The 25747-nt window shown below is 48.4% G+C and overlaps 1 protein-coding gene across 2 annotated transcripts; it reads right to left on the bottom strand.

The window, feature by feature from the left end:
* Positions 1–755: 755 nt before the first annotated feature.
* TSGA10IP (testis specific 10 interacting protein) lies at positions 756–25080 on the bottom strand. Of its 2 annotated transcripts, XM_025188041.2 has the most exons (8): positions 24919–25080; positions 24297–24478; positions 22995–23689; positions 22547–22742; positions 21644–21811; positions 1790–1889; positions 1263–1429; positions 756–901 (listed from the first exon to the last, which is right to left on the bottom strand). In XM_025188041.2, the coding sequence occupies exons 1-7, from the start codon at positions 25063–25065 to the stop codon at positions 1268–1270; spliced, it is 1650 nt and encodes a 549-aa protein (XP_025043826.2). In that variant the 5' UTR covers positions 25066–25080; the 3' UTR covers positions 756–901; positions 1263–1267. The 2 variants fall into 2 exon arrangements, 1 of the variants encoding a protein (XP_025043826.2); XR_016350429.1 differs by lacking the exon at positions 756–901 and having other exon boundaries at positions 1415–1429; positions 21621–21811.
* Positions 25081–25747: the final 667 nt, after the last annotated feature.

Genomic DNA, 25747 nt, shown 5'->3' with positions numbered 1-25747 from the left:
ATTTGAATTTCCCGGGCTTCATTAGCATAAGCGGGGAGCCGCCATTTTTAAATCCCCGCTGCTTCGAACCCCGTGCAGCGCGGCTACACGGGGCTCGAACTAGGTAGTTCGGACTAGGGTGCCTATTCCGAACTACCGGTACACCTCGTTTCACGAGGAGTAACGGTAGTTCGGAATAGGAACCTAGTCCGAACTACCTAGTTCAAGCCCCGTGTAGCCGCGCTGCACGGGGTTCGAAGCAGCGGGGATTTAAAAATGGCAGCTCCCCGCTTATGCTAATGAAGCCCGGGAAATTCAAATCCCGGGCTTCATTAGCAAGTGCGGTATGCATACATTACCCCGCTAGTTCGAACTAGCGGGGTAGTGTAGACATACCCTCATTGTGTCTGTGAAGGGCCCAGCAAAATGGAGCATCTGCTGTCAGCGTCCATGCAGTACACAGCATAATGGGCACCCTGAGTTTAGTCGGGGTCTGTGCAGTGCCTGGCACGGTGGAAGCACTGATCTCACTGGGAGGTCTATGTAGCAGATAGCACATTGGGGGCCCGAATCTCAGCCAAAGCCTCTCACTGACACTTCTATAAAGATAACAATAATAATAATGACTCCCAGCTTCCTGCTTTCTTCTTACCACTGGGCCATATCCTCCTTCCAACGCCAGGCATAGAACCCAGGAGTCCTGGCTCTCAGTCTCCAGCTCGTAACACCTCCAACTCACTTTGTTGCAGTAATCCCAGTAAGAAAAAAGCAAACTCTGTTCTTAAAGACTCATTTATTTGCTGGTACTTTGCTTCTCTCACTCAGGGAGCTGAATGTGACCCTTCTCCGTTCCAGACGGGGTTATTCTCAGGCAGTATCCAAAGAGTCCAGAAGAGACTCTAACCTCTTATTGAGCAGCAACCTGTCAACAGGACATGAACCAAATGAACCACTAGATCCCCCTTCCCTCCCAGAGAACTAGGAGTTCTGAGAAGGAATGGATGAAGCAGGAGGATCAGCAGGCCCTGTGCTGGGAGATCTATAGATCCTGGACAAAGAGGAATGATGGATCTATAGAGGCTGGAGTACCCCATGGCTGTCTGAGACATAGCGCTTGGAGCCTGGACAGCCAGGTGACGAGCTATAGGGGCCAAGACAATGAGATCTACAGGGCTCAGAGCGGTAGGATCCAGGAGAACTCTATCAGACCTGGAGCAGTAGGATCCAGGAGGGATCTACAGGATAGGGGGTTGTATAGGGCCCAGGATTGCAGGATCCAGCACCTGATCTAAGAGAGGCTCCGTGACCTCCCCTGTGTGGTTCTGCCAGCTGTCCTGGAAGTGCTGCCCTTGGCCAGGCGCCCAGCATGTCTCCACAGCATCCCCTCATCAATGCCCAGTGCTGCCAGCACCTGGGAGAAGCGCCGCTCCACAGCCAGGCGGGCGTTGGTCTGTGAGGTGAGAGGCAGGGACACCATTCGCATCAGACACAGAACTGAGCTGGGCTCAGGCTGCCCAACCTCAAACCTTTCCCAACTGCGTAGCAGGGACCTCCTCCAGCCAAGACAGCAATAGGGGGAGTCCACAGCCAGGAGTAGAACCCAGACATCTGGGCTCCCAGACTCCCCGTCCTAACCATTAGACTGCCCTCCCAGAGCTGATAGGATAGAACTGAGAAGTCCTAAGGGCTCATTCTCCCTTGTCTAACCATTAGACCCCACTCCTCTCTCAGAGCCAGAAATGGAACCCGGGAGTTCTGACTCCCAGCCCTCTCCCTCTGCTCTAACCCAGTAGCCCCACTCCTCTCTCACCTGCATAACACGCTCAAAGAGGTAGGGCCGACTCTCCACCCTCTCTTGGATCTCTCGCAGCTGGGCATCATACTCTGCCATGCGCTGCTGCTCCAGCCTCCTAGAACAACAACATAGAAAGGGTAAGCACAGTGAATCCCACCTCCAGTCATGCCCCTCCTCAGTGCCTGTTCACAAGGATGCTCAGGGATCTGCTGGATCCTCTGCCCCAGGGCATTTAGAATCTGGTCCAGTAGAGTTGGAGGATCCAGGGGGAACTATAGAGTCTGGAAGAACCAGGCAATCTATAGGGTCTGGCCCATTGGGACTGGGAAATGCAAGAGGCTCTGTAAAATCTGGGAAATTGTGGGAGATCTATAGGATATGAGAGATCTGGAAGCTTTATAGGGCCTGGGTAAGTGAGGGGGTAGGTGATCCCGTGGGACCTTTGGGTTCTGATCTGGATCTGAAATCTGCCCATCAAGCTTATCTTAAATCTTCTCTTTTCACTTAAAAAACAACAAATAGTCTGGTAGTACTTTATAGACTAAGCAGCCTATAAAGTACTATTTTTTGTTAGCACTCAAAATCTCCCAGTTTAGCTGAGATAGCCTCCAGGGACAGAGAATGATTCTGGGAGATTCCTGGTGAAAGTGGGAGGGTTAGCAACCCTAATAGTGTACTTAGGTTTTCAGAAAGCCTTTGACAAGGTCCCTCACCAGAGGTACTTAAGCAAAGTAAGCTGTGATGGGCTAAGAGGGAAAGTGCTCTCATGGACTTCTAACTGGTTAAAGGATAGAAAATGAAGAATTATCAGTTTTCAGAATGGAAAGAGGTAAACAGTGATGCCCTCAGGAATCTGTTCTGGGACCAATCTATTCACCATATTCATAAGTGATTGGGAAAAAGGGTAAACAGTGAGTTGGCAAAATCTGAAGATGATACAAAACTACTCAGTATAGTTAAGTCCAAAGCTATAAAGGGATTTCACAAACCTGGATGACTGGGCAACAAAATGGCAGGTGAAATTCAATGTTGATAAATGCAAAGTAATGCACATTAGAAAACATAATCTGCAATATAAAATGGTTGGGTCTAAATTAGTTATTACTACTCAAGAGGGAGATCTTGGCATCATTGTGGATAATTCTCTGAAAACATCCACTCAATATGCAGCACCAGTCAAAATGGCTATCAATCATGGGAATCATTAAGAAAGGGATAGATAATAAGACAGAAAAAATCTTCTTGCCTCTATATTAATCCATGGTAGGCCCACATCTAGAATACTGAATGCAGATGTTGTTGCCTCATCTCAAAAAAGATATATTGGAATTGGAAAGGTTCAGAAAAGGGCAGCAAAAATTCTTAGGAGTATGGAATAGCTACCATATAGAATCATAGACTACTAGAACTGGAAGGGACCTTGAGGGGTCATCAAGTCTAGACCACTGCCCTCATGGCAGGACCAAGTGCCATCAAGATCATCCTTGATAAATGCCTATCTAACCTGCTCTTAAATATCTCCAGTGTTGGAGATTCCACAACCTCCCTAGGCAATTTATTCAATGTTTAACCACCTTAACAGTTAGGAAGTTTTTCTTAATGTCCAGCCTAAACCACCCTTGCTGCAATTTAAGCCCATTGCTTCTTTTCCTATCATCAGAGATCAAGGAGAACAATTTTTCTCCTTCCTCCTTGTAACGCCCTTTTATGTACTTGAAAATTGCTATCATGTCCCCTTCTCAGTCTTCTCTTTTCTATAACTAATCAAGCCCATTTCTTTCAGTCTTATCATATGTCATGCTTCCTAGACCGTTAATCATTTTTGTTGCTCTTCTCTGGACCTTCTCCAATTTCTCCATATTTTTCTTGAAATGTGGTGCCCAGACTTGGACACAAAAGTTGTCCCACTGGAACTTAACATACCTTAAGGAGTTGCATACCTTAAGGAGTTGCATACCTTAAGCTGAGCTGCTGGGTCTACTGTAGACCTGGCCTTAGATTTGTACAATTAAGCAAAGAAGTGAAGCAAAGAAACAGAGGATTTGGAAAATATGTCAAACGTGAAAATGGAAAAGTACTGCTGGAAAACAGTGGAATCATTAGGAGATGGCAGTGATTTTATGAGAAGCTGCTCAATGAAAAGAACATGATTAAAACATTGAGGGAAGTTTCAGAGGGGTAGCCAAGTTAGTCTGTAACTGGAAAAACTTAAAAAACAATGGATAGTCTTGCAGCACCTTAAAGAGTAACAAAACATAGATGTTGCAAGTCAATTTGTTGTTTTTTAAGTTTATTGAGGGAAGTATCTGCCAACAATAACCTCACAGGACCTCTCCTCATGATAGGGATGCAAACAGCGCAAAGATGTTGCAACATGGGGAGGATGTGGGACAATCAAGCATTTAAAGCATTAGGCTGTGAGGGAATGAGAACAAAGGCAAACTTCTTCAACTTAATTCTCTGTCCTGGAAAAAAGCCTGAGGCCTGGAGAAAGATCACATTGGTCCCTAACTTTATTCAGAAAGGAGATGTGCAAGAATGTCCTCATTACCAACCCATCCTGTTAACAAGTCACATGAGGAGATGGCTGGAAAGAATTATCCGCAAGATTTTGGGAGAAACTGCTGCATCAAGTAAGCATCTGCTCATTTGGGTCTATGCCAGGAAAGCTAACAATGGATGCAGTGTTTGCAACCCAAATATTGTAGGAGACATAAAGGGAAATGACATTTTGTTGTGTTGTGAAGACGTATATGAACTAGAAAGGGACTTAGAGGGCTAGGGGACTGCATTAGAAGAAAATGGCTTACAAATCAGCCAGCAAAAGATGGAATACATGCAATACTTTGTTGAGTGGCACAATGAGAAGCCAGTAAAATTAGATGGTATAAAGTATGTGCAATAATTAAAATACCTCGGTTCAGCGCTGAGACATGATGGGAATATAGATGTGGGTGTTAGAAGTAAGGATGTAATAGTATAGTTGATTAACCGATTAACTGATCAGCAAAAGCTAATCAGTTAAAGCTATAGACTACATGCATTTACCCTCCCTCCCACCAGTAAATTTTTTTGCATGTGAGCCAGCAGTCTGGCTCAATCTTGGCTTACTCTGGATCCGGGAACTACCCCTGTTGCGGCTCTGCATTTAAGGTGTATTAAGAGCCAGGCGGGCAAGCAGCCTGACTCAGTTCTGGCTCACTTTGGGTCCAGGAGCTCAGGCCCCCCTGGACTGGGGCTGCTGCCACCTCTGCTGCAGCTGCCATGGCACGCTTCTGCCTCTATAACAGAAGCAGCAGCCCGGGGGCGACAGGCATCCGGACCACGAGGGGATCTGGTTTTGAAACTGGCTCCCCTCATGGACCAACTCCCACCTGGAACCCCACACTGTTGCCTCTGATATAGGGGCAGCAGCATGCCATGGCAGGGAGCTCCTCGGGGGTGGGGCTGGAGCATACAGGCTGCCAGCCCCACCATTGGGGACTATAGAATAGTCGAGTAATCAATAAGAATTCAAGAGGTTAATTGACTATTCAATTAACCAATATTTAAGAACTCTAGTTAGAAGCCACATGAAAAATACTTGGTGTACATGGAGGAAGTTGACAGGAATTGTCTTTTATACAAATATCCCAAGTATTCAAAATGTGTAAGATCATGATTAGCCCAGCCATGATGCATGGGGTCAGAATGTTGGCTAACGAGGAAGAGAGAAAAACAACTACTTCATGCTGCCAAATAAGAATGCTCAGCTGGACACTGGGTAAGACGAGAGCTAATAGATTATGCAGTGAAACATGCTGTAGGTAGCCACCACCCCAGAAAAGTGGAGGGAGAATCTGTTGAGATGGCTGGGTCATGTGAGACGACAACATGTGGGATATGGTAGCCAGAGACAAGAACTACTAGTCAAAGGACAAAGATCACAAGGAAGACTCACGAAAAGATGGTTAGAGATGCTTAAGGTTGGACATTATTGAATTTTTGGTGCGAACATGCAGAACATTGTTGCATCCACTGTTGTGTGTTTGCCCAAAATTTGTACAAAGTGGGCCAAGTGAGGTGTCTATTGAAAGCTGATGCTTTGCTGATTCTCTTTATACTATTCCTATGCCTGTATGATTTTTTTCTTTGAAGTTATGACTATTGGCTGTGTACTTATATTTCAAATGTTTGCTTCTGGAAAATATCAAAAAGCATTGCCCGGCTATTGTGAAATGGTGGCTACTTAAGTGAACAGCAGAACTTCACTGTCAATGGACCTTACAGATGCAATCCACATCTAAGGAATTTCCCTGTGAACATGCAGACCAGAAGACGATTGTGGTAGACGATTGTGGCTTGCCTAAAAAGGACATGGACAGGTGACTTGCTCATGTGACAAATTCCATTTTGGGAGGCACTTTCACACAGGGAGAACAATGGAATTCCCTTCACCTGGGCAAGATTATAAAAAGGACCCTAGGGGTTCCTCCATCTTTGCCTTCACTCCACCTCATCACTTCAGAAGCAGCTTTGGTATTAACTGGGCCCAGAAGGACTAATGACCCATCCCAATAAAGGATGTATTCCAGACACTTATAAGACAGCAGACTTTTCCATCTCTGCTACAAGCCTGCACCAGGAGCCTTGTAATTGGTATATGTAATATAAACTATGAGAAGTCCTGCGGCACCTTAGGGTATGTCTACACTACAAAGTTAATTCAAACTAACAGATGTTAGTTCGAATTAACTTTGATAGGCGCTACACAGGCAAACCTCTAGTTCGAACTAGCAGAGCGCTTAATTCGAACTAGGTAAACCTCATTCTACGAGGACTAACGCCTAGTTCGAATTAACTAGTTCGAATTAAGGGCTGTGTAGCCACTTAATTCGAACTAGTGGGAGGCTAGCCCTCCCCAGCTTTCTCTGGTGGCCACTCTGGGCACCACCAGGGAAACTCGTCTGCCCCACTCCCGGCCCCGAAGCCCTTAAAGGGGCACGGTCTGGCTACGGTGCCCATGCCAGGTACAAACCTGCCAGCACCCAGCCAGCAGACCCTGCACCTGGCATGGCACGAACCAGCCACTCACTGCCACCCAGCCCTCCCCCTCTTCCCGGGACCAGGCTGGCGGCTCCCGGGAGCCTGCCCAGGTCCGCAAGAGGTGGACACCCACCTGGTCTAGTGCAGAGATCGTGGACCTCATCCATGACCTCCGCACTAGGCACAGGAAAGTGGCCATCTAGGGCAGGATAGCTGCCAGCCTGGCCACCCAGGAGCAGGTTTGCATGACAATTAGGGTGGTCCAGTGAGACCCCCAACCCTGAGCTCTGAGCTTAGAATGGCCGTGCTGGGTAAGACCAAAGGTCCATCTAGCCCAGTAGCCTATCTGCCGACAGCGGCCAACACTAGGGACCCTGGAGGGGATGGACCGAAGACAGTGACCAAGCCATTTGTCTCGTGCCATCCATCTCCAGCCTTCCACAAACAGAGGCCAAGGACACCATTTCTACCCCCTAATAGCACTCCATGGACCCAACCTCCATGAATTTATCTAACTTCTCTTTAAACTCTGTTCTAGTTCTAGCCTTCACAGCCTCCTGCAGCAAGGAGTTCCACAGGTTGACTATTTGCTTTGTGAAGAAGAACTTTCTGTTATTAGTTTGAAGCCTGCTACCCATTCATTTCCTTTGGTGTACTCTAGTCCTTCTATTATGGGACCTAATGAAGGACTTTTCTTTATGCACCCTCTCCACACCACTCATGCTTTTATAGACCTCTATCATATCCCCCCTCAGTCTCCTCTTTTCTAAGCTGAAAAGTCCCAGTCTCTTTAGCCTCTCTTCATATGGGACCTGTTCTAAACTAAAGCATTTTAGTTGCCCTCCCCTCTCCCACCCTCTCTCTTCCCCTCTCCCACCTCCTTTTCCCAATCTCCCCCAGTTTTGTTCAATAGAGTTTCTATTTTTGAACACACGTGTCCTTTATTTTGTACATCAGGAAGGGGGGCTAGGGAGGGGTAAGTGGAAGGAGGTGAGGGAAGAATGGGGTACGAGCCCCCAATGGGGAGGACTGGGGTGGCTCTGCGGGCTCCTCGGGGTGGAAGCTCTCCTGCAGCCCCCCAATTGACCCCCCCTGAATGGCAGCCTGTGGCAAGTGCAGCCGGGCTGATAGCTGAGTGCTGTGATGTGCCGAGTGTGGGCACTCAGGGTTCTCCAAGCCAGGACTGCTTTGCAAGCGGGGAACCCCTGAGAACTGTCTGTCCGGGGTGGGGGTCGGGTCCTTTTAAGCACAGCCCTTGGCTAGCCTGAGAAAGCAGCTCCACGCTCTAAGTCCTAATCTGATGCCCTGCCGGCACTGCTTCCGGCCATCCTTAACCTCGGTTCAGGGTCCACTCAATGTGGACATGCTAGTTCGAATTAGCAAAATGCTAATTCGAACTAGTTTTTAGGTCTAGATGCACTAGTTCGAATTAGCTTAGTTCGAATTAACTAATTTGAATTAAGTTAGTTCGAATTAGTGCTGTAGTGTAGACATACCCTTATAGACTAACAGATTTATTGGAGCATAAGCTTTCATGGGCAAAGACCCACTTTGTCAGATGCAACTGACAAAGTGGGTCTTTGCCCACTAAAGCTTATGTTCCAATAAATCTGTTAGTCCAGTGTTTCCAAAACTGTGGTCTGCTGCCTGGTACCGGTCCATGGAAAAAAAAATACCAGGCCTCAGAAATTTTTTTGCGAGAGAGCCCGCCTCGCTGCCCCCAACACCCAAGATGCAAGCCATGCTGATGCTACCTCCAGGGACCACAGAGGTAGTGTGGGCTTCTTGCGGGGTCAGGGGTCAGTTCTGCAGCTGCGCGCCAGGTCACAAATGTGTGCAGGCTGCTCTCCCCTCTGCCCCAACAGCCAATGCAGTACCTAAAACACCAGTCCATCACGCACTGGGGACTTTGTTCCGTTGCTGCCTTCCTGCGTGTGTGGGAGTGGGTCGGGATCCGGGACTGCGCCGGCTCTGGCTGCTTGGGCGGCGTGTGCTGCTGTGGGGAGTGGAGGAGCAAAGCACACGCTGCCTGAGTGGTTGGGGCTGGCGCTGTCCAGGACTTCCCCATCCCCCACGCAGGAAGGCATCAGGCGTGCAATGGATTAGCGTGTCAAATACTGCGCCGCTGTTTGGGGGACGGGAGGCAGCCCACGCACTTCCTGGGTCTTGGCAGCTACAGGATCCCCAGGTATCAGTCCCTGTCCCCTCCCCGCCAGACGGCCACAAGTACTCTGCCCCAGCACCCACAAGCCCCCCATCTCCTGCCCCAGCACTCATTGACACCCTTCCCCAGAACTCTGTCCCAGCACCTACAAGCACAGATGGGACCACATTAGTGAGGTTTGAGGGGTTTGGAGGGGTTGTGTTTTTGTATCTCACTTATGTGGCCCCGACTGACTTTTCTGTAGGCTAAAGTTGGCACTGGAGGCTTTGGGAGGACCAGAAACAATTTATTTGCATATTCATAATTTGCTTAATGAATATGCAAATATGCAAATAAATGGTCCCGGTCCTCCAAAAGCTTGAGAATGGATTTGCTGATCCCCGGTGTCAAAAAGTTTGGGAACCCCTGTGTTAGTCTATAAGGTGCCACAGGACTTCTCATTGTTCATGCAGATTCAGACTAACACAGCTACCCTTCTGATATATGTAATATGTTTTCTTTAACAATTTTACTCTCAATTTCTCTTTCTTTTATTAATGAACATTTAGATCCTAGGTTCTAAAAGACTGGCATAGTGTGCTCTTTTGGGTAAGATCTAAGGTATAAACTGACCTGGGAATGTAACAAGTCCTTTGGGACCAGAAGAACCTCTTCAGATTTGGTGAGACTGGTTTCCATAACCTCTCATCTGTGTAAGGTTTGGCTCAAGAGAAGCTCAAGTGTCTGAGGGTACGTCTACACTACAAAGTTAGTTCGAACTAACGGATGTTAGTTCGAACTAACTTTCATAGGCGCTACAGTAGCGCTCCGTTAGTTCAAATTTAATTCGAACTAACAGAGAGCTTAGTTCGAACTAGGTAATCCTCATTCCACGAGGATTAAGCCTAGTTCGAACTAGCTAGTTCGAATTAAGGGGTGTGTAGCCCCTTAATTCGAACTAGTGGGAGGCTAGCCCTCCCTAGGTTTCCCTGGTGGCCACTCTGGCCAACACCAGGGAAACTCTACTGCCCCCCTCCCGGCCCCGGACCGCTTAAAGGGGCACGGGCTGGTTACGGTGCCCGTGCCAGGTGCAAGCCTGCCAGCACCCAGCCAGCAGACCCTGCACCTGGCACGGATCGAACCACCCACCCGATGCCCCCCAGCTCTCCCCCTCTTCCCGGGACCAGGCTGGCGGCTCCTGGGAGCTTGCCCGGGACCGCAAGAGGCGGGCACCCGCCTGGGCTAGTGCGGACATCGTGGTCCTTGTCCACGATCTCCGCAGTAGGCACAGGAAAGTGGCCGGCTTGGGCAGGATAGCTGCCAGCCTGGCCACCCAGGAGCAGGTGTGCATGAAAATCAAGGTGGTCCACTGAGACCCCCGACCCTGAGCCCTGAGCTTACAATGGCCGTCCTGGGTCAGACCAAAGGTCCATCTCGCCCAGTAGCCTGTCTGCCGACAGCAGCCAACCCTAGGGACCCTGGAGGGGATGGACCGAAGACAGTGACCAAGCCATTTGTCTCGTGCCATCCCTCTCCAGCCTTCCACAAACAGAGGCCAGGGACACCACTCCTACCCCCTGGCTAATACCACTCCATGGACCCAACCTCCATGACTTGATCTCACTTCCCTTTAAACTCTGTTCTAGTTCTAGCCTTCACAGCCTCCTGCAGCAAGGAGTTCCACAGGTTGACTATTTGCTTTGTGAAGAACAACTTTCTGTTACTAATTTGAAGCCTGCTACCCATTCCTTTCCTTTGGTGTCCTCTAGTCCTTCTTTATGGGAACTAATGAAGAACTTTTCTTGATGCACCTTCTCCACCCAACTCCTGCTTTTAGAGACCTCTATCCTGTCCCCCCTCCGTCTCCTCTTTTCTAAGCTGAAAAGTCCCAGTCTCTTTAGCCTCTCTTCATATGGGACCTGTTCCCAACTCCTGATCATTTTAGTTGCCCTCCCCTCTCCCACCCTCTCTCTTCCCCTCTCGCACCTCCTTTTCCCAGTCTCCCCCAGTTTTGTTCAATAAAGACAGATTCCATTTTTGAACACAATTGTCCTTTATTTTGTACATCAAGAAGAGGGGCTAGGGAGGGGTAAGTGGAAGGAGGTGAGGGAGGAATGGGGCACGAGCCCCTGATGGGGAGGACTGGGCTGGCTCTGCGGGCTTCTGGGGGTAGAAGCTCTCCTGCAGCCCCCCAATTGCCTCCTCTCCCCAGATGGCAGCCTGCGGCAAGTGCAGCCAGGCTGATGGCTGAGTGATGTGATGTGCCCAGTGTGGGCACTCAGGGCACTCCAAGCCAGGACTGCTTTGCAAGCAGGGCACCCCTGAGAACTGTCTGTCTGGGGTGGGGGTCGGGACCCTTTAAGCAAAGCCCTCGGCTAGCCTGAGACAGCATCTCCACGCTCTAAGTCCTCCTCTGATGCCCTGTCGGCACTGCTTCCGGCCATCCTTAAGCCTGGTTCAGGGGCCACTTAATGTGGACGCGCTAGTTCGAATTAGCAAAATGCTAATTCGAACTAGTTTTTAGTTCTAGATGCGTTAGTTCGAATTAGCTTAGTTCGAATTAACTAATTCGAACTAAGTTAGTTCGAATTAACGTTGTAGTGTAGACGTACCCTGAGGGAGCTGCTTGTATGATTTCTTGCTGGCCAGTGTGTCAAACAGAAGTGCTTTTTGTCACTGTTTTGGTGTTTGTTAAAGATAGTGGAGGACTTGGCTGTAAGTAGCCCTGTTTCTAAGCAATTCACCCTGATTTGACAGCTCAGCATTGACCCCTGAACCCATTATAAATTACTATTAATGCAAAGTAAATAATAATACTATTATAGAAAGAGGATATGAAGAATGTTTTTATCAGCTAGGAAACCGATTTAACAAGAACACTTTGAGATGCTGTACCCTCAGGGTCAACAGCTCTTGTACTTGTACACATTAGTGTTATTTCGGAATAACTGATGTTATTCCAAAATAATATAGTCTGCGTCTATACTACAAGCAGTTATTCTGACATAATGTCAAGCTGGAGGACTTCTTACTCTGACTCCTCTAACCCTCATTTTATGAGAGGTAAGGGAAGTCGGAGGAAGAGTGCTCTATCTAGGACTTCCTAATGTGTAGACAGCGCAAAAAGCCAAAATAATCTATTTCAACTTAAGCTACGTAATTGACATAGCTCAAACTGCATAGCTTATTTCAACTTTAGACCTGCTGTGTAGATGTACCCTGAGTGATGGGACAAAGCAAAGGAAAATACAAATACAGATAATTAGCTCTCCTGTATCACTTTTCATCAGCAGATTTCATAGTCCTTTATAAAAGAGGTTGGCATTGTTATTCTAATTTTACAAATGGAGAAACTGAGGCACAGAAAAAATGAAGTCATTTTCTAAAGGTCACCCAGTAGGTCACTTGCAGAGCCATGAGGTCTCCTGAGTCTCAGTTCAGAACTCTATCCAAGAGGCTATACTGAATATTAAAATATATAATGTTAATTCATTAATTAATATTACATTAATAATAATCATTCATAAATACTAAATATTACTCACTATTACTAATTACTAAATATAAATTACTATTCTTAATAAATGTTAACATCTCCGTAATTCCTGAATAGTAAGTTAATATCACTATTAACAATTACTAAATTAATACTGAGAGAGTCGAGCTTTAATGGACCAAATTCTGTTTGTTAACTCACCCAGCTTGTCCTTTTCATATCCTGAGATCACATGGCTATACTAATGCAGCAAACAATAAATTAACACTAGTAGTTATATTTAAAATATTGCATTAATAGTAATTTATAATAGTAATAATAATATTAACCAGTATTAAGAATATTAATATATTCACCACAGCTATTAATATTATATTAAGATAAATAATTCATAAATACATTACAGCAATATTAATTATTATAGATTCATAGATTTTAAGGTCAGCAGGGACTATCATGGTCATCTAGTCTTACCTCCTGCATGTTGCAGGGCACAGAACTTCACCTACCCACTCCTGTAATAGACTCCCAATCTCAGTCTGAGTTACTGAAGTCCTCAAGTCATGGTTTAAAGACTTCAAGTTACACAGAATTCACCATTTCAACTAGTTTAAACCTGCAAGTGACTTGTGCCCCTTGCTGCAAAGGTGGAAACTATCCAAGGTCTCTGCCAATCTGACCCAAGGGAAAATTCTTGTCCGACCCCAAATATGGCAAGCAGACTCTGAGCATATCTGCAAGACTTGCCAGGCAGATACCTGGGAAAGAACTCGCTGTACTAACTCTGGGTATGTCTACACTACCCCGCTAGTTCGAACTAGCGGGGTAATGTATGCATACCGCACTTGCTAATGAAGCCCGGGATTTGAATTTCCCGGGCTTCATTAGCATAAGCGGGGAGCCGCCATTTTTAAATCCCCGCTGCTTCGAACCCCGTGCAGCGCGGCTACACGGGGCTCGAACTAGGTAGTTCGGACTAGGTTCCTATTCCGAACTACCGTTACTCCTCGTGAAATGAGGTGTACCGGTAGTTCGGAATAGGCACCCTAGTCCGAACTACCTAGTTCGAGCCCCGTGTAGCCGCGCTGCACGGGGTTCGAAGCAGCGGGGATTTAAAAATGGCGGCTCCCCGCTTATGCTAATGAAGCCCGGGAAATTCAAATCCCGGGCTTCATTAGCAAGTGCGGTATGCATACATTACCCCGCTAGTTCGAACTAGTGGGGTAGTGTAGACATACCCTCTGAGACCTCCCCTTCTAGGGTGCTGTCTCCAGCCATTGGAGATTTTGAACAGGTTGTCACAGATAAGCCACATGCCATTGTAGGCAGTCCCATCACACCATCCCCTCCATAAAGTTATCAAGCTCAGTCTTGAAGCCAATTAGGTGTTTTGCCCCATTGCTCCTCTGGGATGGCTGGTCCAGAACTTCACTCCGCTGATACTTAGAAACCTTCACTTAATTTCAAGCCTAAACTTGTTGATGGCCAGTTTATAACTATTTGTTCTTACATACATACTGGCACCTAAACAACTCTTCTCACCAAATTTGGTATGCAGCTTCCTCTTATAACTTAAACAAGATAAGGGTTTGGTTGTGCAAGGGAAATGGGCTGTGTCTGGAATAGGATTGCTTCTCATAAAACCATACAGTAGACAGAATTACCAGACAGGTGACTGTCCAGGACTGCTCCTGCCCTGAGCCTCCCTCCCCACAGATGTCCTTTAGGGTGGGTGAAAGTGGTAATGTGCCCCCCCCACATTTGCACAGGACCATTACTGGCTGTTCCCCTTTATCGGGGAGTGAAGGGAAAGTACACAGTTTACTGCATTCCTCACTCTGGCTGGGGAGCACAGGGGGCAGACGAACTTGGATCTACCTCAGCTAGGGGACATGCAACCCTCCCGCAGCTGTGCCTGTGGAGCTGCAGTGGCCAGGGAGAGGTACTTCTCACCTAGCCCCAAACTCCTGTGGTGAGAGAGGGCTATGGTTGCCTCTCTTTTGGAGACAGCCTGCATACTGAACCCCTCACCCCCAGCTTCACTCCAGAGCAATGGATTTAAGTGAAGCATGAACATTTTCATTTTATTTTCCATAGAGAAAAAAGTTAATTGAGTTAAGGACCTGAGCAATGCTGGGTAAATCTTCTAGTGTTAAATAAGATTGGTCCCAAGAGTGATCCTTGAGGAACTCCACTAGTAACTTCCCTGCCACGTGACAGTTCACCTTTCAGTGTGACCTGTTGCAATCTTCCCTTTAAGCAGTTCCTTACCCACATTTCAATTCTCATATTAATCGTCACCTTCTCCAATTTAATTAATAATTTCCCACATGGATCTGTATCAAAAGCCTCTGCATCTGACGAAGTGGGTCTTTGCCCACGAAAGCTTATGCTCCAACACTTCGGTTAGTTTATAAGGTGCCACAGGACTCCTCGCCGCAAAAGCCTCTCTGAAATCCAGGTTTAGGTCTATTGCATTTCCTTTGTTTAAAAAAAGCTATCCTCTCCAAGAAAGAGACCAAATTGATCTGGTATGATCTAGCTTTTGTAAAGCCAGGCTGTATGTTATCTCAATGGCTGTTCACCTCTATGTCCTTAATTATTTTCTCTTTCAAAATTTGTTCCGGGACATTGCATACAATTGAAGTTAAACTATGAGGCCTTTAATTTCTTTCCCCCATTTCTTAAAATTAGGAACTCTTAAAAATAGGAACTACATTAGCAGTTCTTCGGCCATGGCGTACAATATAATTTCTAGTGTTAATATCCATAAATACTAAATATTATTACTTTATTATGAATGCTAAAAATCTTAATGTCTATGTTGCACAAATAGTATGTCAATATATATTGATCATTGATAGACACCTGGTTAATGTCACTATTAACAATTACCATATACTACTCACTTATAATTTATTTATTTTTATTTATTAATCATGTTTACTATGGAAGTGCCTAAGGGCCAACTAAGGTTTGACTCCATTTTGCAAAACATTTGTCTAACACAAAGTAGCTGATGGTCCCTACACTGAAAAGTTTACCGTCTACATAGATGAGACAACACACGATGGGGGAAGGAGTGTAACACACAAGCTGAGTGAACACTGTGATTAATTAATAATTGAATATTAGTATGTGTTTGTTTGGGTGGGGTATGTGTGTGCATGAAGCATCACTGAGGCTAGTGAGGGTGGCTGCTGCCCTTTACTTAATATAGCAATGAGAAATGGAAAATCAGCACTCCCAATACAACAAAAGCATTTGTGAGTTTGCCCAGGGATTGGAACAATGTGGGCAGATGGTTTTGGTTAGGCACAGACCACATGTGAGTGTTCGTGGCTACGCTTATACTCCTGAGTTTTACCATCATAGCTAGGCTGGTTTGGACTGGAGTGAGGAAAAAACCACACCCTTTGGCTGACACATCTGTGCCAGCAATGCTCCTTGTGTAGATGCAACTATAGTGACACAAGAGTGCTGCTTCTGTAGTCTTAGGGCTGGTCTACAGTAGATAATTAGACTGACCAAGCTTCATTTCTCAGGGGTGTGAAAAATTCACACCCCTGAGTGAGAAAGTTAGGATGAGTTAACCACAGGTGGAGATTAGGGATGTGAAAAGGTAATTGGTTAACCAGTTACCTGGTAAGCAGCACCCAGAAGCTGCCCCCCTCCCCTGCATGCAGGGAGGGTGGGAACAGGATCCCGCTTAACTGGTTAACTTGTTAAATTTAAGGTTTAACTGGTTAACTGATTAACTGGGATTTTACATCCCTAGAGACAGACAGTTTGATAGAGGAATTCTCACAAGAAGTTGGGTTTGCTACAGTGATAAGAGAACCCTTCCCACCACTGTACTAAAGGCTAGCTTACACTAGATGTGCCACATCAGCACAGTTGCACCTTTGTAGACACTCTGTGCATACAGGAAAGAGCTCTCCCATCAGCATTATAACTCCACCTCCATGAGAGGTAGTAGCTATACTCTCTGGCTGGCATAGCATTGTCCACACTGGCACGTAGGTCAGAGCAATTTATGTCACTCAGGGATGTGGATTATTCACACCCCAGAGCACTGTAAGTTATATTGAAGGAAACAGGAGTGTAGACAAGAGTTAAGTATCTATGCCAGTGGTCACCAATCAGTAGATCAGGATCTATGGGTAGATCTTGGAGCCTCTGACAGATGATCCTAACTGGTTTGACTGGGAGGCTATCAAGTGCTGGCACTTCAGCTGCCCCACCGCCCTACTGCTCCTATCCAGAGCTTCAGAGCTGCCCCCTGAGAGCCTCCTGCTTGTTGCTCAGGGTGGGGGAGACAGAGCCAGGGGGGTGCTGTTGTCACTCTGTCCACCTCTTCTGTACCCCATCTTCACAGTGAAGAGGGCTGGGCCTTGGCAAAGGGGTGGAGCAAGGCCTTGGAGAAGGAGTTGACAGGTATATTTGGGTTTTGAGGTTGATCCTGAACTGACTTAAAATAAAAAAGTGGTCTTGTGCTTAAAAAAGTTGGAGACCACTGGTGTAGATCCAGCCCTAGCTAATGTCATTCAGCGGGCTGATGTCAATGTGCTGGCAAAACTCCTTCTAATGGCCTACACTGCATCTCCTCTAGGGGGCTCTGGCAGGCTAGTTATGCTGCTCTACTATGCCTGCAAAATATTCACCACAGAGATAAGCCCAATGCCTGTATATGTATAAGAGAAGCAACAGAGAGCACACAGGAAGTGAGAGACTTAGCAGACGTGAGCATGGTGTAGGACCTTGAGAGAAGCTTAAAGAGGCTTGATGACTTGTGGGCCTCGTGCTACTGAGGAGGCTTGGGGCTGTGAGCAAAGAAATTATCTCCTATTGTTTGCTTCCTCCAGTGTTCAGGGAAACAGGACTTAGTACGAACTTTGATAACAAACAGAATAGCACCAAAGAAAAACCCTGACTCCGTCTTCAATTTTTCCTCCTAACTGGGGCAACTCACAATACCAAAAATTTGGCTAACTGTTTGTATCAAAAGAAATAACAATTAACTACTACTGTTAATAAATATTAAATTAATATGAGTCACCATTAAAATACTGATATTAATCACTAGCATTTATTTCTCAATATTAAATAATATTGATCATCATTAACACTACATTTCTAGTAATTACTAATATTTAAAATTTACTACATCAATATTACCCAAGACCAGATTAAGAAAGGGGCTTAGGGGCTGCAGCAATTAAAACTCCTGTGATCTGGGCCAAACCTTCCTGGTGAGAGTGGGAAAGGCAGCTCCACAAAACCTTCCCCACCCAGGGCTGGAGCTGTGAGGGCTGGGAAGCTCTGTTCTTGTGCTGCCCTTGCCTGGAGGCTCTGCCCCCACAGCTCCCATTGGCTGGGAATCATGGACGATAAAAGCTGCATGGGGCAGTGCCAATAGGTGAGAATGGAACAGCACAGAGCCACATGTCTTTACCGCCACCAAACAGGAGCTTCCCCGAGGTACGCGCCTCGCACCCCAATCCCCTGCCCCAGCACTGAGACCCCTCCTGCCGCCTAAGTCTCTAAGGGTATGTCTACACTACAAAGTTAATTCGAACTAACAGCCATCAGTTCGAATTCACTTTAATAGCGGCTACACATGCAAACCGCTAGTTCGAATCTAAATCAAACTAGCGGAGCGCTTAATTCGAATTAGGTAAACCTCATTCTACGAGGACTAACGCCTAGTTTGAATTAAGTAGTTCGAATTAAGGGCTGTGTAGCCACTTAATTCGAACTAGTGGGAGGCTAGCCCTTCCCAGCTTGCCCTGGTGGCCATTCTGGGCCAAACCAGGGAAACTTTTCTGCCCCCCTCCCAGCCCCAGAGCCCTTAACAACTCTGCACCTGGCACAGCATGAGCCAGCCACCCGCTGCCACCCAGCCCTCCGCCTCTTCCCAGGACCAGGCTGGCGACTCCCAGGACCTGCCCGGGGCCGCAAGAGGCAGGCGCCTGCCTGGTCTAGTGAGGTGATCATGGACCTCATCGAGGTTTGGGGGGAGGCCTCCAACGTCCACGACCTCCGCACTAGGCACAGGAATGCAGCCGTCTAGGGCCAGCCTGGCCCCCAAAGGCCACATGTGAACCCAGGAGCAGGTTTGCATGAAAATCAAGTTGGTCCAGTGAGACCCCCCAACCCTAAGCCCTGAGCTTAGAACATAAGAACATAAGAACGGCCGTACTGGGTCAGACCAAAGGTCCATCTAGCCCAGTAACCTGTCTGCCGACAGCAGCCAACACCAGATACCCCAGAGGGGATGGACCAAAGACAACGACCAAGCGATTTGCCTTGTGCCATCCATCTCCAGCCTTCCACAAACAGAGGCCAGGGACACCATTTCTACCCCCTGGCTAATAGCACTCCATGGACCCAACCTCCATGAATTTATCTAACTTCTCTTTAAACTGTGTTATAGTTCTAGCCTTCACAGCCTCCTGTGGCAAGGAGTTCCACGGGTTGACTATGTGCTGTGTGAAGAAGAACTTTCGCTTATTAGTTTTAAACCTACTGTCCATTCATTTCATTTGGTGTCCTCTAGTCCTTCTATTATGGGAACTAATGAAGAACTTTTCTTTATTCACCCTCTCCACACCACTCATGATTTTATATACCTCTATCTTATCCCCCCTCAGTCCCCTCTTTTCTAAGCTGAAAAGTCCCAGTCTCTTTAGCCTCTCTTCATATGGGACCTGTTCCAAACCCCTAATCATTGTAGTTGCCCTTTTCTGAACCCTTTCCAAGGCCAAAATATCTTTTTTGAGGTGAGGAGACCACATCTGTACACAGTACTGAAGATATGGTGAACCATAGTTTTATACTTCCCCTCCTCCTTCTTCCCCTGGTTTCCCCCTTCCACCTCCCTCCTCCCAGGTTTCCCCCTCCCTTCTTCCACCCTCTCTCTCCCACTTCCTTTTCCTAGTCTTCCCAGAGATTAATCCCCCCCTCCCCCAGTTTTGTTAAATAAAGAGAGTTTCTATTTTTGAACACGTGTCCTTTATTTTTTATATCAGGAAGGGGGGTTAGGGAGGGGTAAGTGGAAGGAGGTGAAGGAGGAATGGGGCACGAGCCCCCATGGGGCGGACTGGGGTGGCTGTGCGGGCTCCTTGGGATGGAAGCTCTCCTGCAGGGCCTCCTGTATCCTGACAGCCCCCAATTGACCCCCCCCGGATGGTAGCCTGTGGCAAGTGCAGCCGGGCTGATGGCCAAGTGCTGTGATGTGCCAAGTGCAGGCACTCAGGGCACTCCTAGACAGGACTGCTTTGCTGTCCCTCATCAAGGTAGACAAGCAAGCGGGGAACCCTGAGAACTGTCTGTCCGGGGTGGGGGTCGGGTCCCTTTAAGCACAGCCCTCGGCTAGCCTGAGGCAGCAGCTCCACACTCTAAGTCCTAACCTGATGCCCTGCCGGCACTGGTTCTGGCCAGCCTTAACTGGGGTCCACTCAATGTGGATATGCTATTTCGAATTAGCAAAACTCTAATTCAAATTAGTTTTTAGGTCTAGATGCACTAATTTGAATTAGCTTAGTTCGAATTAACTAATTCAAATTAAGTTAGTTTGAATTAGTGCTGTTATGTAGACATACCCTAACTCCCTCCTAGACTCTGCAACCCTATCCTCTGCCCCAGACTAGAGCCCCTTCCTGCACCATAGCTCCCACCCAGACCCTGGAATCCCACCCCAAGCTCCTGTCCTGAGACCCTTCCTGCACTCCAAATCTCTTGACCCCAGTCCGGAGCCCCCTCCTGCACTCAAAACACCTCATACCCACCCCCGCCCCAGAGCCTGCATCCCCAGTTGGAGTCCTCACCACCCTCCTGCCTCAAGCTACACACTTAACCCCTCATTTTTGGCTCTGCCCCAGAGCCTAGGGGGACCCACAATATCTGATAGCTCTAGGCCCATAGAAGAGTTAATCCAGCCCTAATATTAACTATTGTGGATCAGTTAAATTAATATTGATCACTACTAATAGCTTTACATTAACAAAAATCAATATTATTACTGAATTAATATAAACTGATAATTATGCATGTTGATTTGCTATTGATCACTGTTAATTACCATACATTATGTTAAATTTATGGATGCATTATTTTAAATCACTGCTGATTATAATCAGTATTAAATTGTTATGTATCTAAATTATGAACAATTATTTCAATTAATTATAAGTTTGTTTATCAAATCTATTGATTTCAAGAAGGCCACTTATGTGAGAAAAGTTGCACATGAACAGAAACGATCTCTGGATTGTTATTATTAGGTGTATCAGTATCTAGAGGCCCTAACCATGAATGTGGCCCCTGCTGAAGCAGGTGCTGTACAGACACACAGGTTCTGTCTACTGTGCAGCTGGGAAGTGTGACTGCAGAATATGTAGCCATGCCTGAGCTAGCTGTGATCCAGCTAGCATGCTAAAAATAAAAGTATAGCCATGGCGGCATAGACGGTGGAACTGGCTAGTTACCTGCATCCATACCCAGGGTACTGGGTGGGATCAGGGGCAGATGACCGTTTTGCAGGGCCCCGGGCAGCATAATTCCACGGGGCCCCCCCTTTGCCACGGCGCACGCGCAGTGACGCCATGCGCATGCGCAGCGGCGCCACGGCGCATGCACGGGGCTTTCTGAAGCGCGGGGCCCGGGGCGGCCAACCCATTCGCCCTGCCCTATATCCGCCCCTGGGTGGGATTATACTTGGCTGCTAATCTGTGCTGACACTGCTACACAGCTACTGTTAGTATGCTAGCTAGATCAAAGCTAGTATAGGTATTTCTGCATGATCTGCAGTCACACCTCCCAGTTGCTTTGTAGACAGCCCCCTCATGAGAGCCAGTCCCCACCCCAGCGAGCTCCCATTCTAAGCAGAAAAAGGGGGCAGATAACAAAGTGAGGTCCAGAGGGGTCTTGCTGAAGTACAGTAGTACAGATGGGAATGGAACCCAGGTATTCCAAGCACTAATTCTCTGTTCTACCTACTGACAATTAATGCCAATAGAAGAGGGTAGAGGGCCATAGGTCCAATTTAAGGAGCACCGGCAGAGCTCCAGGGGAGCTTAGGGCTGGCCTAGCAGGGGGCTGAGGACTGGGACAAGAGGCACCACAGCACCATATGGTAGTATCCACACTGACTCCTCTCTCACTCACACCAGGCTACTTACTCCCTTCTTCCTCTCTCCATTACCTCAGCTCTTCCCTCTTCTTTTGTGTGGTCTGAGCCAAGCTGTCAGGGGGACTATAGCCTGCCAGGCACTTGGCCACTTCCCTCTGCACCTGCTGCTGCTTGACCCGGCGCTGTTCTGCTTGCCTCTTCTCCTGCTGCTCCCGTCGCTCCCACTCCAACAGCAATAGCCTGCACCAGAAGCCAAGGGGGAGGATCAATCAAGGGGCATTTCAGGGGACTGTGATTTGAGATTGAGGGGCACAGGCACAGCTGGGGGCACAGGTGCTGGAAGTAAGGGTGCTGTTGAACCCCTTGGCTTGAATAGTTTCCATTATATATAGGGTTTCCAATTTGGTTCAGTGGCTCTTCTCTCCCCCACTAAAAAAATTGTTCCAGCACCCCTGGTTGGCATAGCTGGAGGCTGTGGGTTAGGGTGGAGGGGCTGTGCTGGAGGGCAGTGTGTGCTGAAACCCAGGCCTGGGATAGCAGGGGCCTCTAGCTTGGCATGTCAGTTATCTGCTTTTAGCCAGACTATCCTGCCTTTCTATCCAGTACTGAGAAAAACAATGTGGCTTTGTCCAGTATCAGATGAGAGATGCCATAATGAAGAGTGCCTCTCTGCCCCCTCTGGTGTGACCTGGCATGCACGCCACATGTGTCAGATGATGCTGGCAGAGGTGGGCTGTGTGCTCTTCAAAATAGCGCCCCTTGTGCGGCACTGGCAGATGTGGGCTCCTGCCATTCCCAGTAGCACTGGAATGTTTGGTATTTCTGGAATGCATGAGTAGCCACCCTAGCTGTAGGTCAGGATTATGGGGGACCAGCAGCGCTGGGGAGGGGATGGCAGAGGGGCCGCAGCAGAGCTGAGGGAAGCCAGGGCTGGAACAACTGGGGTGTGAATGAACTGAAGGTCATTGTCCATACCTGGTGGCCTCCTGCCGTTTGTCAGAGGCTCTGGTGGGTGGCACTGAGAGGAAGGGGTCGAACTCTGAGCAGGACTGGGACCTGCAGTGGAAGCTCCAGAGCTGGTGCTGCTCCCAGTCTCTGAGCTGGTCCCCAGGTTGGTGCTGAGAGCTGCTGGCCATGTGGAGATGGAAGGGTTTGTAGATGGTCATCTTGGCTGGTGGAGGAAAACACAGAAAGTATTAATGGAGGGTTCCTGAACCTTCCCATCAGCTGCACTTCCCACGCCAGAAACAGTTGCATCTTAATTGCCAGGGGAAGAGTCTCTGAATAATCAGCCCTTGTGCCTCCTACTCCAGGGATTTTTGTATAAGCAGTCCCACATCAGAGGCAGCTCCATCTCAGTGCCGGGCATGAGGTTCCGTTTAAACAGCCCCCAAAAGCAACTGCATCCATCTCCTTGGCTCACCTCTCACTTTCCTCTTCTCCAGCTGCTCCTGGAACCTCTTGTGGAGTGTCTCAAAGTCAGGGATGGTCCGGTTAATGATGGGTTGGTACCGGATCTTGTCTTTGGGGGCCAGCCCTTTGCCCTTCCTTCTGTGCCCCCTGGGGCTTGGGTCCTGTGGCTCTGTGGCCAGGCACAGAGCCTCAGCTCTTAGCCTGGCCCGGAGCTGCTGGGCAGAGGTGGACGTCTCCCAGGCCGGGGAAGACACAGCCTCCTCCAGACTCAGCAACTGCTGAGCCAGCTGGAGCCAGTGCCTCCTCTCCTCCCGGAGCTGGCGTTTGCGGGCCTCACTCCGGGCCTCCATCTTCCAATACAGTGGGGAGAGGCTGCTGGAGGTGGGGTGGGGTACTCGCTTAACCCTGCCCCCCTCAGTGCTGCTGTGCCCCTGTGAGCTGCCAGCCCATTGGTCTGCACGTCTATGCAAACCCATCTTCTTGGGGTGGACACTTTCACGGGGAGAGTTGTTGGGAGCTCTGCGGGGCTCCCCCTTCTTCATCTGGTCCAGGGAAGGGGCTGGGAGCAGGGCACGGCCGTTGAGTGAGAATTCCTCCCACATCCACTGGAAGGGGAAGGAGGGGCGGGAGCAATGGGGTGGGCGATCAAGGGTGCAGGCAGGAGCTGACTTGGAGGGAAATGGGTCCTTAGGAATGTCTCTCTGCCTGGTGGTAGGGAGAAAAGGAGATGATGAGTTTCAGATCAGAGCAATGGAGCCACCTAGCCTAGTATCCCCCAGCTAATGAGCCCAGCATCGCTACTCCTATCCAGCTACCCTAGACTAAGCCAATGGGTTCATCTACAGGGCATACCATAGACATGACCACATCTCACATTGAGCCAGCAACAGACTCCTAGCTGCCCCCCTCCTCATGGCTCTAGCCCAGTAGAACCCACTCTTCTCCCTTTGTCTCTTTACAAGGCAAGCCCTTTGGGGTAGAGACTGTCTCTCACTGCGTGTCGGTCCAGTGCCCAGTACAGTGGAGTCCCCATCTTGGTCTGGATCTGTGCACCATCTGGGACAATGAGGACCCCTGATCTGGGTTGACGAGCCTGGGCAGCACCCAGCAGAATGGGGGCCCCAATCTTGGTCAGGGTCTATGTAGTGCACAGCACAATTGTGGCCCTGGTCTTGGGATCTGTGCAGCACATGCCGTAAAGGGGTGCTGATCTCAGTCGGCACATGTGGACACTACTAATAAAATCTCTATGCAGCAGCAGCAAGCATAAGTTTGGCCCAATGGCCATAAGGATCCCATCCATCCTACTTACCTTCCTGCAGATTGGGCCGAGTCCTGGTCCCCATCACAGGTGTCACTCACACAGGACTCCTGCATCTTGCAGCATGGGACCCGGCTGCCTCTTCTCCCTGAGGGGGGACCTCTGGGTGACCCCTTTCTCCTCCCTTTCCTCATCAAGACCACGATTCCATCACCATTATTGAAAACCTCCTCCTGAAACCGCAGAGCAGAGGCAAGAAGGACCTGGCTTTTCTTCTAGGGGACTGGCTGGCTCAGGCAACAGAGACTGGGACAGGAAGCCTTTCCCTCAGTAGGTCCTGGCTCAAAACTACCTAGTCCACTAGTCACCACACTCCCTCCTAAAGCTGGAAGTAGTGCATCCTAACTCCACTCCCTTGCTCTCTCTACTTAGCCAGCAGTGTCACTCTACAAACATCCACACAGGACAGTGAGAAAGAAAGACACGTGCCAGGTAAGGAGACCCTACAAAAACAAACTGCAGCCCCAAATTTTTCCCTGGGTGTTTGCCCGTTGTGGGAGTCCTTCACAGCAGGGAGAGGAAGGTAGAGTTTGGGTGGTCGAAAACAGATGTTGGGCCCCCAAGGACTGTGGGATGCCAGTACACAAAGGGGGCAGGGAGTACCAGGAGTTACCTCTTGGGGAAGGGAGCCTGAAAGCAGTCCTAACAGGTGCACCCTGCCCTTCTTTTGGTAGAGGGTGCCAGGCGCCCGGGCTTTGGGATCCAGGGAGGGGCTGATGCAAGCATTGGTGAACATAGAGTGGCGGTGGGCCCCCAACATGGTGCCTACCTGAATTCCCCCCCCAGCTGTTACTGTGGTGATTGGCCATGTTCCAGAACATGGCCATGGTTGGGAGGGTTCCAGAGCCTGGCCTCACCCCCACTATATGGTCACCATAGTAACTGTGGATGAAGGACAGACCATGGCTCTGATCCTGGCCAGCAGCCCATGAGGGGAGAGACTGTGCTGTTAGATCCCCAAGAAGGGGAAAGCTTGGGAGGGGCAACATTAGTCTCAGGGACATTGTGCAGCTCATAAAAGGCATGAGGAACACACAATCATTCAGAACAATGCCATGGCCCATCCAACATATTGGCGCGTATCTGCCATGGGGAAGGGATGAAGGAGAAGGGAGAAGGCAATCTCTAGGGTCACATGTGGTCCAGAAGGTGGGGTACTGTACTGTACTGAGACTCAGGACATCTAGGTTCTATTCCTGACTCTGCAACTGAAAATCTCTTCTGCCTCCCCCCATCCCATTTTGTGCCTTAGTTTCCCTCATTTTTTTCTATAGTTTTACTGTGACCTCTTCAGTGCAAGGACTGTCACTGTGCAACTCCCAGAGTGATGGGATCCCAATCTTGTTTGGGATCCATGCAGCACCTGGCACAATGAGGCACCAAATTTGGTGCTATTATAATGCAAATAAATAATAACATTAGAGACAAACCCCTGGATTTTA

Source organism: Pelodiscus sinensis, chromosome 11, assembly GCF_052426305.1.
Source record: "Pelodiscus sinensis isolate ZL-2025 chromosome 11, ASM5242630v1, whole genome shotgun sequence".
Lineage (NCBI taxonomy): Eukaryota > Metazoa > Chordata > Testudines > Trionychidae > Pelodiscus > Pelodiscus sinensis.
Note: the sequence above shows the minus strand (reverse complement) of the source record. Positions and strands in the feature narration are given on the sequence as shown.

Coding starts and splice junctions, on each gene's coding strand:
- TSGA10IP (XM_025188041.2), bottom strand. CDS start 25,065: ATGTTGGGGGCCCACCGCCACTCTATGTTCACCAATGCTTGCATCAGC. Junction 22,743..22,994: donor GGAGAAGAGGAAAGTGAGAG/GTGAGCCAAGGA, acceptor TTCCTCCACCAG/CCAAGATGACCATCTACAAA. Junction 21,812..22,546: donor AAACGGCAGGAGGCCACCAG/GTATGGACAATG, acceptor CTTCTGGTGCAG/GCTATTGCTGTTGGAGTGGG.